At 32.2% G+C, this 17,362-nt stretch overlaps 1 protein-coding gene across 2 annotated transcripts; it reads left to right on the top strand.

Moving 5' to 3' along the window:
- Positions 1–16: 16 nt before the first annotated feature.
- LOC127738119 (zinc transporter ZIP9-like) lies at positions 17–11,710 on the top strand. 2 transcript variants are annotated; one of them, XM_052249250.1, is made up of 7 exons: positions 17–166; positions 3,425–3,530; positions 3,853–4,047; positions 8,318–8,398; positions 9,262–9,347; positions 10,043–10,177; positions 11,316–11,710. In XM_052249250.1, the coding sequence occupies exons 1-7, from the start codon at positions 71–73 to the stop codon at positions 11,559–11,561; spliced, it is 945 nt and encodes a 314-aa protein (XP_052105210.1). In that variant the 5' UTR covers positions 17–70; the 3' UTR covers positions 11,562–11,710. The 2 variants fall into 2 exon arrangements, with proteins under 2 accessions (XP_052105210.1, XP_052105211.1); XM_052249251.1 differs by lacking the exon at positions 17–166 and adding an exon at positions 304–380.
- The last annotated feature ends 5,652 nt before the right edge of the window (positions 11,711–17,362 follow it).

The following is a 17,362-nucleotide window of genomic DNA, read 5'->3' as shown; positions in this document are numbered from 1 at the left end:
TTGACTCCGACTTCAATATCTGACACGACTTTCCGATTTGTTATGTACTGAAAAAAAAACACCGTCAAGAATGGATGAAATATGGACACTGCTTTTACTTTGTCTTGCTATGTTAATTGGTTGTTATATGTCAGGACTGATACCACTTGCAATCACATTTTCAGAGGTTACTTTACACATAACGACTGTTTTTATTTAAAGTTTTTTTTCAGGATAAACAGCTGACGGACAATCTTAGGTACAAAAAACGTAGCAACGTCAAATTTGAAAAAAAAGACTTTTGTTCAAAGCCGCATAATTTAAAAAATCCCTCTTTGAATAAATAAGTACGAGTGGTTACAACTGTACAAAAATGAAGTGTGTCACTGTGATAAAATAAGGTTTGTGACTGTGTTAACTAATGCAAAGGTTACAGAAAAATTCATTAAAATTTCATATCCTAGTAAAACCACCTTTCAAATACAATACACCTTATCGCTATTTGTCCGCCATTACTGGGCATCACAAAGGTTCCAGTAAAATTTTGACGACGTAATAGAAAACATCTGACGCCACAATGGAAAAGTGATTGTTGTATGACGTCAATTGTTCAAGAGGCACAGATTCTCAAGTCAAGTGGCGCAGATTTCCAAATAGCGATAAGGTCTATTGAAGCTTATTGTGTAGAATTTGGTAACACTTGTGTCAAAATCTCGGATGATTTTATCAAGGATTTTAATCTCTGTTGAGTCAAACTTGGTTGATTCAAATTGTTGGTAAAGTTCAGTAAGTTTTATAGTCCTTTCCGCTGCTGGATAACTCAGACTAAAACAAAATCGGCCTATCACAAACTCGGACTATAACAAACTCGGCCTACCTTTATTTATATGCAGAAAATTCTGAAATATATTGAACAAACTCGGACTACGATTAGTAGTTAACGGTTTTTTTCTGACTTTTTAAAAAATTTACTTAATATATAAAAATTTTATACGAATTTATGAGATAAGAATAATTATTTTTGAAAAAAATATATAAAAAATGTATTAAAATAAACTTGGATCCATCATATAAAATATGTGTTTATATGAGATACAGTTTAAGTGATATATAATAGATATAAGAAGGTGTGGTATGAGTGCCAGTTATTAGTTTAAATTAAGGTGATTTAAAAGGTGTCAACAATACACGTGACAGTATGATGTCATATTTCAAGTTCAATCAAATAAGTTATGCATATGATAAATTATTTTGAAAGGGACATACAAATAATATAAAAGAAAAGACAAATAAATGGTAGATTTTCATTATTAAATGAATTTATTCTTACTTTTCTTTTTATTTATATCTCCTTAACGTAATTTTACTTGCTTCTAAAATTTTCAAAAAAAATTATTTAATTATTGTAAATCATAATTAATGTAATATTAATTAAGTACTGATACTTAATTTCAAATAACGAAAATAACATCCAACATCATACTTACATTCTTCTACTAGTCCGAGTTTGTTATAGTCCGATTTTGTGAGGCCGATCATGTTATAGGCCGAGTTTGTTATAGTCCGACTTTGTTAGAAATATCAGGGAGTCGTCCTTTCTATGTAAATTTAAGGTAGCACTACAGTTTAATGATGATTTTTTAGTGATTTTTTTTATCACTTAATTTTAAAGTATTTATCCATCGGAACATTTTGATGTCACAACAGGGAGTTAATTAATAATTAGGTTATGTAAATAAAATGGTGATGATGGGGGTTTTTAACGACCTTGACTGGCTATACAGCCCTCGCACGGTCGGTAAAATAAAAGCACATGGTAAATACTTTATATATACATGATATAAGAGCATATGGGAGGAGCTAATCATTCAATCATCTGTTGATACCAAGTGTCTAGCTGTTAATCTTTGACCACAAGAAAAATAATGTGGTGTTATCTTATTATGTTGAAATTAAACTTGATATTTAATAATGGAGGTAAATAAATAAAATTTAAAAGAGAAAAAAATGTAGAGGGAATAAAATCTAAAGTGAAGACATATATAGATAAACATAAATGTGTATGAGTAGCTTAAACAAAATTTTGAAAGCCTCTGTCTGACAAATGACAGTGTTATGGTGGCTGTTAATTAACACCTTTGTTAATTGTCCAAGTGGAACTTTAGTGTGTTGAATATATTTCACCTGATATAAAAACAAAAGGAATTTGAATAACCCAAGCCAAGCTTAAAATTCATTACTTAGGCCACCCTTAACAAATTCTTTGTTTGATGTTGCCTACCCATGCCTTGTAGGGTTAGGAAGGTAGGTAGGGATTTATTTTTGTTTTACTAACAACATAAGTTACATGTTTGAGACGAGAAATCAAGGTAAGAGCACGAAAAAAACTTTTAGAAAAAAATTTGTAACAATATGTGTCATAAAATTTTTCGGGTAGGCTGCATTTTAGGTGGGTAGGTACTAAGGTAGGCAACACCAAACAATTCTAATTTTATTTTTGGCCTTACCACAATTAATAGGAATAAAACAATTATGACTAATGTTCAATAATTATGAGTCTGTCTGTTAAATCTGTATAAACTATTCACATTCATTAAAAAATTGGTTATGAAAATATTCTTACTGTGTTTGGTATTTAAGGGGTTGCATGCATATGATGTTTGTGATGTTAGCCGAACAATCTCTTGAAGGCACTGGGTCATCCCATGGGTCACACTTGACCTCTGATGAGTTAGACCTCAGATAAGTTGAATACTTTCATCTGGTCCCTTCGTCCTCGACTCAACAAGGTTCGACTGTACTTCTGTATATTTCATTACCATTGGTAGCTTAAAATGACGTCTTCTATTGTTAAGACCATTATCGCAGAAATATATATCAGGTACCGGTATACAATAAATAACTTAAAGAAGATAAAGAAATTTTGATTGCATTTTCATATAGATGATACTTACATAACTTATTCATTTTATTATATATCTTCCATTCAAAAACGATATACAGAAAAATTGGGAGATCACTATTTGGCATGTTTATTTCTATTTCAAACAGATTTAAGCTTTGTTAAGGTATTTTTGAGTGAAACAATGTTTAATTCGATGAAAATCATTTAATTTGAATGGTATTTTTCTGGTTGACTGGATTTTCTATACATTTTCTGTTGTAATTTACACACAAAAAAGCCAATGCATAAAATTTGCCCCAAAAAGAAGATATCAAATGACGTTGGATATTAATAAAATTTTACCTGGGATCCAAATTTTTTGTTGAATTTTTTTAAATTAAAGTTTTCCTTTCAAACTTTTTAAAGAATTTGATTTTTTAAAGCAATATCTATGTTTTTTTATGTCATGTCTGTTATCATTATTTTCTGTTCCAGTTTTAAGTTTGACATTTTTATTAACATTTTGACATTGACCATGATGACAAATATATTCTTTTGTAGGAGAAGTTAAAACTAGTGACAGTATTTGGAGCAGGTCTGCTTGTAGGGACAGCTTTAGCTGTAATTATTCCAGAGGGAATACATGCCATGTATAGTGCTGGTGAAGGTTTGTAGATAAAAAATAAGATGTGAATATTATGGAATTTTTATTTTAATCTACATGTATCCATCAACAAGGTTAAAAAGTGCATTTAGAAAAGAAAATAATTATACAGGGAAGTGAGGGAACCCCTATGACCAATTAAACAAAATTAACAGATTTGGAAACCGGGTTGAACAAATCGATTATCCCCTTATTTAAATAGAATAAACCTTTCCAGCTCTTCCATGCTTTGATGTATTTAACCTGTCTGTAACTTTTTTGAAAAAAAAAATTTAACAAATATGAATCAGGGAAATCATTTGATTATTCAAGAGATTATTTGCAGGTCACCACGAACATGAACATTCTTCAACTGCAAAAGAGGCTACAGAACATAAACATGAGGTCGGTTCATCGCATGACCATCACAGCCATGGAATGGAAGATAATCATTCAATAATTGGGGTTACCTTGGTAATAGGATTTATATTTATGTTGTTGGTAGACCAGATAGGAGGATCACATATGCATGGTTCATCAGGTGAGCCATAATTTATGCACATACATTTTTATTAGCTCACCTGGCCCGAAGGGCCAAGTGAGCTTTTCTCATCACTTGGCGTCCGTCGTCCGTCGTCCGGCGTCGTCCGTCGTCGGCGTTAACTTTTTACATTTTGAACTTCTTCTAGAGAACCACTGAATGGAATGAAACCAAACATGGCATGAATGTTCCTTATGAGGTGCTGACCAAGTGTTGTTACTTTGTAGCCGATCCATCATCCAAGATGGCCGCCAGCGGGGGACTTAGTTTAACATAGGACCCTATGGGAAATGCATACAAATGACTTCTTTTAGTGAACCACTGAATGGAATAAAACCAAACATGGCATGAATGTTCCTTATGAGGTGCTCACCAAGTGTTGTTACTTTGTAGCCGATCCATCATCCAAGATGGCCGCCAGCGGGGGACTTAGTTTAACATAGGACCCTATGGGAAATGCATACAAATGACTTCTTTTAGAGAACCACTGAATGGAATAAAACCAAACATGGCATGAATGTTCCTTATGAGGTGCTGACCATGTGTTGTTACTTTGTAGCCGATCCATCATCCAAGATGGCCGCCATCGGGGAACTTAGTTTAACATAGGACCCTATGGGAAATACATACAAATGTCTTCTTTTAGAGAACCACTGAATGGAATGAAACCAAACATGGCATGAATGTTCCTTATGAGGTGCTGACCAAGTGTTGTTACTTTGTAGCCGATCCATCATCCAAGATGGCCGCCAGCGGGGGACTTAGTTTAACATAGGACCCTATGGGAAATACATAAAAATGTCTTCTTTTAGAGAACCACTGAATGGAATGGAACCAAACATGGCATGAATGTTCCATATGAGATGCTGACCAAGTGTTGTTACTTTGCAGTCGGTCCATCATCCAAGATGGCCGCCAGCGGGGGACTTAGTTTAACATAGGACCCTATGGGAAATACATACAAATGTCTTCTTTTAGAGAACCACGGAATGGAATGAAACCAAACATGGCATGAATGTTCCTTATGAGGTTCTGACCAAGTGTTGTTACTTTGTAGCCGATCCATCATCCAAGATGGCCGCCAGCGGGGGACTTAGTTTAACATAGGACCCTATGGGAAAAACATACAAATGTCTTCTTTTAGTGAACCACTGAATGGAATGAAACCAAACATGGCATGAATCTTCCTTATGAGATGCTGACCAAGTGTTGTTACTTTGTAGCCGATCCATCATCCAAGATGGCCCCCAGCGGGGGACTTAGTTTTACATAGGACCCTTTGGGAAATACATAAAAATGTCTTCTTTTAGAGAACCAATAAATGGAATGGAACCAAACATGGCATGAATGTTCCTTATGAGATGTTGACCAAGTGTTGTTACTTTGCAGCCGATCCATCATCCAAGATGGCCGACAGCGGGGGACTTAGTTTAACATAGGACCCTATGGGAAATACATACAATTGTCTTCTTTTAGAGAACCACTGAATGGAATTGAACCAAACATGGCATGAATGTTCCTTATGAGTTGCTGACCAAGTGTTGTTACTTTGCAGTCGATCCATCATCCAAGATGGCCCCCAGCGGGGGACTTAGTTTTACATAGGACCCTTTGGGAAATACATAAAAATGTCTTCTTTTAGAGAACCAATAAATGGAATGGAACCAAACATGGCATGAATGTTCCTTATGAGATGTTGACCAAGTGTTGTTACTTTGCAGCCGATCCATCATCCAAGATGGCCGACAGCGGGGGACTTAGTTTAACATAGGACCCTATGGGAAATACATACAATTGTCTTCTTTTAGAGAACCACTGAATGGAATTGAACCAAACATGGCATGAATGTTCCTTATGAGTTGCTGACCAAGTGTTGTTACTTTGCAGTCGATCCATCATCCAAGATGGCCGCTAGGGGGGGGGCTTAGTTTAACATAGGACCCTATGGGAAATACATACAAATGTCTTCTTTTAGAGTACCACTGAATGGAATGAAACCAAACATGGCATGAATGTTCCTTATGAAGTGCTGACCAAGTGTTGCTACTTTGTTGCCGATTTACTGTTCAAGATGGCCACCAGGATATTTTATTAAATAACAGGACCAATATTAATCAAAATTTGGCCTCAATCATTATTTGGGTATCTGTTATGATTTTTATCTATCTTTACATGATTTCTAAAACCAAAGTAGAGTCAGGTGAGCGACACAGGCTCTTGAGAGCCTCTAGTTAATCATCTAGGAAATCTTTTAAACATGAATCCACCAGTGAAAAAAGTTCATTCAAATCCAGTTTACTGCAAATTAATGATAAAAAATATTTCTAAACATAAATCAGAAATAAAGTAACAGATAAAACAGAATGTTTTTGGCAGATTAAGTGATAAAGTAAAACAGTTTTGAAACCTGGAAAAAAACAAATTTAAATGGGTTATAAACCACTACTTTTTATTTTATCTGACCATTATAACATTGACCATGATTAGTCGCTTTGAAAATAAGGTTTTCATGAAGGAACACAAATTTTTCTATGTAGTTGTACATTGATTGGTGTTTAACACCATTCCCAGCACTATTGCACTATTTCATGACTGTCAGTTTTTATTGGTGGAGGAAGCTGGAGAGAACAAATTGCACCGACCTTTGGTAGAAAAACTGACAATCCAAGTAAATTAAGACCAGAGTTGAATGCACCTACCATGTGCGGGATTGGAACTCACAACCTCAGTGTTGACAGGCTAGTGATGCAGTAGTTGGACTACTTACACCACTCTGCCACTGAGGCCCTTACAATTTTGAAAGCAAACATATATATATCCTTGTATCCTTCATATTTTTTTTTAATGAGTGACAGATATAATGATTTTTGAAATTTTATCCCAACAGTTTGACTTCATTTTTGTGGAGCCTGCGACTTTTGTTGCAGAAAGCTCAACAAAGGGATAGTGATCCGGCAGCGGCGGTGTTAGTTAACTTCTTAAAAGCTTAATATTTCAGAAGATAGAAGACCTAGATGCTTCATACTTTGTATATAGATGCCTTATGATATAAAGTTTCCGTCTGTCACTTGTCCATTGTCCTTGACCTCATTTTCATGGTTTAGTGACTACCCCGGTACTTGAAAAAAAATTTAAAGATTTTTTTGTAATCTTAATTTCTCTCTTATTATGAGTAATAGGATAAGTATATTTGGTATGCCGTACTTTGCAAGGTCCTCATGCCTGTCAGACAGTTTTCACTTGACCTCAACCTTATTTTATGGATCAGTGAACAAGGTTAAGTTTTTGTGTTTTGGTCTGTTTTTCTTAAACGTTAAGTAATAGGTCAACTATAGTCCATAACTCAGATAATATAAGCAATAGGTCTATATTTGGTGTATGTAATGATTGTAAGGTGTACATGTCTAACTGGCAGGTTTCATCTGACCTTGACCTCATTTTCATGGTTCATTGCTCAATGTTAAGTTTTTGTGTTTTGGTCTGTTTTTCTAATACTGTATGCTGTATGCAATAGGTCAACTATATTTGGTGTATGGAAATATTTTACGATGTACATGTCAGTCTGGCAGGTTTAATTTGACCTTGACCTCATTTTCATGGTTCATTGCTCAATGTTAAGTTTTTGTGTTTTGGTCTGTTTTTCTAATGCTGTATGCAGTAGGTCAACTATATTTGGTGTATGGAAATATTTTACGATGTACATGTCAGTCTGCCAGGTTTTATTTGACCTTGACCTCATTTTCATGGTTCATTGCTCAATGTTTAGTTTTAGTGTTTTGGTCTGTTTTTCTTAAACGTTAAGTAATAGGTCATCTATATTTGGTGTATGGAATGATTGTAAGGTGTATATGTCTGTCAGGCAGGTATCATCTGACCTTCACCTCATTTTCATAGTTCATTGGTCAATGTTCAGTTTTCCTGGTTAACTTTGTTTCTTAGATACTATAAGCAATAGGTCAACTATATTCGGTCTATGGAATGATTGTATTAATGGTGTACATGTATTTCCAGCTTGTTTTATCTGACCTTGACCTCATTTTCTTGGATCATAAATGTCAATGTGATACTTGTAGTAAAAATTTATATTACGACTATCAAAATAAAATCAATGGTCAGTATAGGAGGCAAGACATTTCAGCGTTTGCACTCTTGTTTTTATAACAACTGTAAAGCAACTCATTGAAAAGAAGAAAGTTAACCAACAGTATTTATTTAAATTTTCAGATTAACATTTATACTTTTTGTAGAAAATTATTTTTATTTTTTCCAGACCCAGAATCACAAGATTCAATAGTACAACAGAACAGAAATAAAATAACAGCTACACTTGGACTTGTTGTCCATGCTGCAGGTATTTTTCATTTTGTAAATTTTATCTCAAAATTAATGTGTTTGAAATATATTTTAGATAATTTCTTTACTTAAAAATAAGAATTGATTAAAAAATGTATAGGCTGTGATAGCAGATGTCTTCTGTCGTTAACTTACACAATGTACTATCTCAAAATTATAAAGATCAAAAGATTTTCATGTTTCAATAGAGTGCAGTTTCTAGGATGAATATATTATTATAGTAAATCAATATTTTTAAGTAAAGAAACTATAATTTATAAGGAGTATTACACTCTATTTACATAAGGGATTATATGATAAAATTGTTGACACACACAATGTTTGTGCTTCAGAGGGCAGGAACAAGATGATTACTGTATTATTAAAGTGTACAATGAAAACAGATTTATTTTTAGAAAACAAGTGCAACATATGGAACAAATTTTGATTAAAATCTCATTTATTTTAACCTTTTGCATTACCTCTATTAAAGTTAATGTCAATACTTGTTTGTATAAGAATTAAGGCCAGGTCATTCATTGATTACTGTTTTTTGTAGTATCTGAATGATGAAAAGATTTGATGACTTGAAAATAGTGTAAATGGATGACATTAACATGCATGATCAAAGTATATCATTACAGAATATTTATAGTGTCTTACACATGATGGTCATGTATATAAAAATTTTGTCTCATTTTCTCAGGAACTACAAATCAAAGTTTTTTTAAAATTAGTAAACAAGCTTTATGTGAGTATGCTATATTGTGTTTGATGCATTTTCTCATCAACTTCCTATTTACTAAATACTTCTATCTGGAGTATCAGTAGTAAACAATAGCTCACAGTTCAACTTATTTGACTCTTGATTTTCTATTCTAGCTGATGGTGTAGCATTAGGTGCAGCTGTCATGTTAAATCATTCATCACTTACACTTATAGTATTTGTAGCTATTATGTTACATAAGGTGAGTCCTGCATGTTGTTTTTTTACAAAGAATTAATTTAGTTTAAACATGAATTATGCTGTATGACTTCTGTCCCAGATACTGTACACTACTTTTTTATGCTGATACTATACACTACTTTTTGATGCTGACAAAAGATAAAAGATGTTTAAACATGAATAATGCTGCTGTATGACTTCTGTTCAAGCCACTACACATTACATTTTTATGCTGATAAAAAGATAAAAGATGTTTAAACATGAATAATGCTGTATGACTTCTGTCCAAGCCATTACACATTACTTTTTGATTTTCTAACCAAATTGAAACATGTGATACAAGCAAGTCTGAGAAGAGATCCTTACTAGACTGTAGTCATGAATTATGCAAGGCTTTTTAAAAAAACTTAAAATCATTCAGAAATCAGTATAATAAGATGAATTTTGCTGATTTTTGAAGGATATTGTGCAAGTTGACATCAAAGATGGTGACAAAAGGGAATTAACTCTTGCTCAAATTTTGTCAATCAAAAACTATAAAGGCAAAATTTGGAAAAGGTCAGACAACCTTCCTACGTCTATCTCTTGTAAAAATTTAACTACATTATTTATTTTTTGTTATTCATATGTAGTATCAATTATTTGACACAGGTAGGTAATCAGACTTCTCATTCCATGTAAAATACTACTGGTAAATCTTGAGTTTTCTAATTACAGGCACCGGCAGCCTTTGGTTTAGTATCTTTCCTGCTGCATGAAGGCTTTGACAGACCTAGAATTAAAAAACATTTGTTTGTGTTTTCTATTGCTGCTCCATTAATGGCACTTGTTACATTTATATGTTTAAGTCAGGTCAGTATAATAAACATCATGTTAAAGATAATTTGACAAGAGCTGTAACAAATAAGCCATACAATAAGAAGTCATCTAAGAAAATATGAGGATAAAATCCATTTCAAACCCATTAGAACAACAAAGCTTATTGAAAGAATTGTCATCAGATGTGTCTATGATTTGTATAAGAAAAGAAAATGAAAACTGAATTTCAATGAAATCAAAATTATTATATGTTGTTATTTAATACCTCCTATACATAAAATTTAATTTGTTGGCTCACTAGTCAGTACAATCCTTACCTGCATTAAATAAAAGCCAGACAAAAGGGTAAAGAATTTGGCTAAACACAACATAAAGTATTCACCAAAATAAATGGTTACAGTATTCTTATTATTAGATACTGACTCAATTTGAAACCAAACCAGTAAGAAATAATCTTGCCTTGCTTGAGGGAGGTTGTGGGTTTGATCTTTTGTTAGGTAAACCAAAGACTTAAAGACTGGTATTTACATCTGCCGAGCACACAACATTTAGGAGTAAAGACTGGGCCACTTAGAGTTAAAATGATGTGTCTGGGTATGGTGACATGTCTTCCTATAGTGGCTATAGAGTGTTACTTTGTGAACTAGCACCTTAAAAATCTGGCTCAGCATGTTTGTCTAGTTCAAAGCCGGGTTCATATTCATATCTCATTATCATATTCGCATCCTAATGTGCATGTATTATTTTCCACTGGACTTTTAACACCAATTCATTATCATCATTATTGAAATATCCATTACTTGACCTATTGCAAGAATCTGAGGAAAGTTCTTAAATTGCATCTTATGACATTTTTATTCAAAGCAGATGACCTTGGTTAAATTTTTACTTCCAATTATGTCTTTTGTCTTTTTAAGTGACATTAATTGTGCAAAACTCCTTTTTTATATCATGAACTTGCTATTGACTATTAACAACAGTTGTATTGATTATCAATCAATAGTAAGCTTTTCTCAAAATGATTTTATTTTAAATCAAAGTCAAAATAAAGAATTTTAATTATCAGAGAACATTCTTACAGAAAGTATAACAATGACTATTATATTGTTCTATATCATGACTTGAACCTTACATGTATGTAAGTATTAAGTTAATATTTGTTTCATTACAGAAAAGTGCAGAGTCATTCACAGATGTTAAAACAACAGGCATTGCTATGTTATTTAGTGCTGGTACCTTTTTATATGTAGCTACAGTCCATGTTTTACCAGAAGTATCATCTGGACAAGTCAAACATACTAACCCTGATGGGACCATAATCATCCATGAACATAAAGGATTTAAAAGTGTAGAACTTGTAGCTATTGTTGTAGGGGCCATTCTGCCTGTTATTTTATCTCTAGGCCACAAGCATTGAATATTTATTGAAAATGATTTTGTTGATAAAAATATCTCACAAGATACCAATAAGAGACTGTCAGATAGCGGCTGTATAATACAACGATTGATATAGCATATCTCAAAAGATGTGTAAAAGAATAAAATCTCTTCAGCTTTTTATTTCAATTTTTAGTGTGTGTGTTTTTTTTTTCTGTGATGTTTTAAATATCTGTCAGTCTGAAATGAAAAATGTCAGATGTGTTTATTGAGCAGTAACATTTGAAAAATTTGTTTCTACTGTCAGAAGTAAAAAATTTTTAATGTTGAATGAAATTGATTAAATCAATCCTACTGAAAACTCCATATGGGTAGATCATATCGACTGCTGAATAAAACAGAACATAAGAGGAATAAAAAAATACAGAATAGAGATTTTATTCACGTCATTCAAGAACTTCTTCACATTATTTACAAAACACTTATCAGTAATATTTTAAGTTTCAGTCTTCAGTAGAAAAAGATAATATTAGCTAAGCCTATTGGTGTTACTCTGTCACATATTCAATATTTATGATTTCCAATATTGTCTATCAAACAATAGTTTTTGATATATGATTAATGGAATGTGAAGAAGCATTTCAATTACTTCTTAAAATAAGAAAAAAGCAAAAATCTAAATTATGTGAAAAAGATTCCTCAGATTTCAACAACTAAATGTTTTCATTTGGGAAAACTTTTTTTCTACGGCATTAATTAGCATGTTTTATCTTGCCATTAAAGACAAGTTACATATGTTTTATATTACTTTTTAAAATCATAAATGTATTAGTGTAATTGTCCTTTGTGGTTTGAATTTTTTATTTTGACGAAAAACCTGTATTGCATGGTTTTAAGAACATTTGCAGATACATGTCAAATAGGTTAGAAAATCTGTACCTTCTTTGCAGAAAGCAGGTAAATATTTTCCAATGAATGAGGTCTACATTTGTCATTATTTGATGAATGAGGTTATATTCAAAAAAAGAGTGCAGTAGAACTGCAGGAAGAGTGAAAATTATACTGGTAATGTTACTGCTATGTAGATAAGAGGGTGTCTATTAAAGAAGACATCAAGAGCGGTAAGAAGATTTAAGTGTTTTATGGTTTTTGGGTGTTTTTTTTTCTCATGTATAACAAAATCTCTTGTTAAATTTTGTTCATTTGTTCATTTTTAAATAACATACAGAAATTAGATAAACAAAAACAAACATCTGTTTCTCATTTCTCTATCAGTCGTTCTTGCATTAGAATGAATATTAACATGCTACAATCCAAATATAACTATCAATGAGAAAAATAAGTCAAAGCCCACATTTCATACAAAATGCTATGATATTAAATACCAAAAACCTTACAATGCAGCATTCAGTTAAAGAAAAAATATTGACAAGTGACAAAGATTTATTCAGATCATTTAAAAGAATTCAATCAAAAGTCTGCTGTTTCACTTTTCTGATAGATGTTATTTTCTTAAAAATGGTATTGACAAACAATTTAAAACAAAATAAAATCTGCAAAAGTGTATAACAGTTTTGTCAATACTTATTTCAGATATCCTCAATGACAGAATTATGTCTATTTATTAGTTTTTTGATAAACGATAGAAATTGCAGTATCATGATTTTGTGATTTGATCCTATAGAGAGTACTGGTGGCCAGGGTACCTACTTTTATATATCTGAAATTTTATATAATGTAGAATAAACTGAGAAAAAACATATTTAAAAAAATTAGAACTTTGTAACTACTTCTTAACTGATTGAGGGGCCTCGATGGCTGAGTGGTCTATGTAGTCGAACTACTGGATCACTATCTTGTCATCACTGAGGTTGTGTGTTCGCACCCGGCATGTGGTAGGTGCATTCAATTCCAATCTTATTGACTAGGATTGTCAGTTTTCTTACCATAGATCAATGGTTCTCTCAGATCACTTTGGCTTCCTCCACCACACATAGGGTGAAATAGCACAATAGTGCTGAAAGTTGCATTAAACAAAAATCAATCAATCAATCAATCAATCAATCTTAACTGTTTGAAATCAAATATATCAGGAAGAAAACATGTCAACATATCCCTTATATAGAACTATGTATTAAAGGGTTCTACCAATTATTTAAATTATTCTCTGATAGTTTCTCTTATAATTTTTATTTGATTACAATTTTGTTGTATGAATGTTGAAATTAAACCAGATATAATTTATTCTGTATGAAAAATAGATAATATATCATACTTTTCTTAAGTCTACTGGTCAGTATTCGAAGTTGAATTAGGTTGAGTTGTGAAGGAATTTGTGCACATTGACCTTCAACTTGGCAGCAAAAGGAAGACACTCTATCTCAATTTACTTCAATCAAGAACTATCCATTTATAAAACATCCTTATTTTTACCTTCCCTCAAAAAAGGACCACACAATTGTATTTTTTATAATCTGTATAACTAGCATGCTGTTATTGTTTTAATGAGGGTTAATTTGAATGTACACACATGTATATGAAATCTTGTCATCTTTTGTTTAAATAATATGTAACAATTTAAAATGAACATTGGTGAAGAATCATTTCATACTGTATAGACACTTAGAGTCTATCTTAGAAAATCCTATGTAGATCTATAGATGTATTTTATTTGTTGTTGTTTTTGGGTAGCTCACTTATTAATGTATACTCAACATCTCCTTTTATTTATATCCAAGGCCTACCTAATCTGAAAAGTTATCTGCTGAAATATATAACAAATATTTTAAATACTGTATAGTGAACAAGAAAAATACTGAATAAGAGAAAGCATATAAAAAATTGCTTAGATTGCAGAAAAGAAAAGTTAAAGATGTGAAAAGTGTACATGAATTTGTCTTTATTATGACAATTATCTGAATGACTTTCATATTTAATAATTCACAAAATAAACATTCTGTAATTCACTTGATATGACTAAAAGAGGAAATGTTCACGAAAAAAAATTGGGATCAATACCAAAATTTTAAATGGCACAATTTTAGATTGTTTTCACATTTATTCACTGTAGCTTTTTCCAGTATAGGACTTTTTTAGTGTAAGTAGGAACTGATACAAATGGGTTTTATTAGTCACTGAGCAATCTAGTCTCTTCATTCTTGTACCCATTATTATTAAGGTCTTTAAAATCAAAAGCTGGATTATTTTGGTTTTTATACATTTTGCGGTCGTATATTGGTATCACGTCGACGTCGTCCGAAGTACATTTGGTTTCCAGACAATAACTTAAGTAGTAGTAAATAGAAATTTAAATTTAAATATAAGGTTTTTAATCACAAAAGGAAGGTTGGGATTGATTTTGGGGGTTATGGTCCCAACAGTTTAGGAATGAAAGAACCTTAGTGAGCGCGCTCACATACCCCACGTCCCCACATTGTCATTGGAGAAATAAAATAAGTGTAAGAAAAAAAAATTGTATCAGAAAAAAAAATTGAATCATAATTTCCTGTCAATATTCACATCTACATAGTATGTCCTTATTATCTACAAAGTTTCATGAAATTCTGTTGTGTGGTTTGAGAGGAGTTGCAATGACAAAAGGTTGCAGTAGTATATTGGGCAAATAAGTTTAAAGGGGCGTAACTCCTGGAAAAAAAATTGAATCGTAATTTCCTGTCGATATGCACATCTACGTAGTATGTCCTTATTATCTGAAAAGGTTTCATGAAATTCTGTTGTGTGGTTTGAGAGGAGTTGCGATGACAAAAGGTTGCAGTAGTATATTGGGCAAATAAGTTCAAAGGGGCGTAACTCCTGGAAAAAAAATTGAATCGTAATTTCCTGTCGATATGCACATCTACGTAGTATGTCCTTATTATCTGAAAAGGTTTCATGAAATTCTGTTGTGTGGTTTGAGAGGAGTTGCGATGACAAAGGTTGCAGTAGTATATTGGGCAAATAAGTTCAAAGGGCGTAACTCCTAGAAAAAAAAGTTGAATCGTAATTTCCTGTGAATATGCACATCTACGTAGTATGTCCTTATTATCTGGAAAGGTTTCATAAAATTCTGTTGTGTGGTTTGAGAGGAGTTGCAATGACAAACTGTTGCAGTAGTACATTGAAGTAAATAAGTTCAAAGGGGCGTAACTCCTAGAAAAAAAATTGAATCGTAATTTCCTGTCGATATGCACAACTAATAGTATGTCCTTATTATCTAAAAAGGTTTCGTGAAATTCTGTTGTGTGGTTTGAGAGGAGTTGCGATGACAAGAAATAGGACTGACGGACTGACGGACGGACAGATGGACAGACGGACGGACGGGTCAAAAACATTATACCCTGCGCAACTCGTTGCGTGGGGTATAATTAGGGGCCAAAAAGGGGCCCAAATAAGCATTTTTCTAGTTTCCAGACAATAACTTGTGGAACTGTGTATGGATCTCTCTGAAATTATACCACAAGTTTCCATACCACAAAGGGATGGTTAGGATTGGCTTTGGGGGGTTATGACTCCAACCGTTTAGGAATTAGGGGCAAAAAAGTGAGAAAGAACAAGGGTGTCCTGGTTAACGGACAATTACTTAAGTACCAATTACAGTGTAAGGAAGGTAATTCAAACACAACTTTGAATTACCTCCCTTACACTGCTTTTAAATTATGTATAAAGAATTTTTGTATTGTCTTGAGGTGATTAGCTGTCAATTACTTTTTAGAAGTTACTATTTTAATCATTTTAAAAATGCTGATTAAGGTAAATTAATTTTAGCTATGATAATGAATGTCATTTTCTATTTTAAGACTTTTATGATGTATTTAAATGGGTTATTATGGTTGCAAACTCCATTGGAAATTTTAATTGAAATTATGACCGTGACTGAGGGAAAGAATTTTTTTTTGGAAAAATTGGGGGGGGGGGACAATATTTTCTCCTCAAGATTTCAGAAATCAAAAAGAAAATCCTTCAAATTTTTTTTTTTTTTATTTTAAAAAGGGGGGGGGGGTCAATTCGCAACAGCATAGTGTATTGCACAAAAGCAAAAAAATTGAATATAAATTCTAATCATATAACCAATTCTAAGTTCTTTGACTACAGTTATTCTGTGTCAGAAACCTATTATGTGTCAAATATTGAATTACAATCCAAATTTGGACCTGTATCAAGCGCGAATATTGTGTCCATTTTTGCCCCAACTGTTCAGGTTTGGACCTCTGCGGTCGTATCCAGCTGCGCTCAACGAAGCAATTTATTTTTGTGTATATTAGATAAACTTTGTTAGTACATATCTTGTTCCACTGCCTTAATCTTAAATTTTTGTGTAAGCTCATAAGATAAGAGATAAGTTTTGGTTGAAAACTTTCTTTTTTATATAAAGGAATGATAGTAAAAATATTGTAGCCTAAACAAATTTCTGAAATTTTATCATTAATAAGTTTAATTTTTTTGTGTAGTTTTATTTTTATGTGCATCTTATTGACATTCCTGCTGTGGTTCTCACTTGTTTTTGATGATCTTTGAATATTTACTAAACCTGCTTTAGATTTTTTTGTTAAATGATTTGTACATTAGCTTTAAATTTAAATTCATATGATAAATACATCACAAAAAGTCACTTCCACTATATATATCTATCGATAAACTATTAAAACATTCCTTATGCATGAAAGGTTTACAATTTTGTTAATTTATGGTAGAATTTTAATCATGTTCATGTATTGCAAGAAAATTTATATAGAAAACAGTTCCATGATTATTTCTGCTCTCTGCTGAATTCACTTTTTACAACTCTTCTGGTCATATTATAATTCCTAATGAAAAATGTATAATTGAATAGATATTTCATTT

This window comes from Mytilus californianus, unplaced genomic scaffold (assembly GCF_021869535.1).
Source record: "Mytilus californianus isolate M0D057914Y unplaced genomic scaffold, xbMytCali1.0.p SCAF_4, whole genome shotgun sequence".
Taxonomy (NCBI): domain Eukaryota; kingdom Metazoa; phylum Mollusca; class Bivalvia; order Mytilida; family Mytilidae; genus Mytilus; species Mytilus californianus.
Note: the sequence above shows the minus strand (reverse complement) of the source record. Positions and strands in the feature narration are given on the sequence as shown.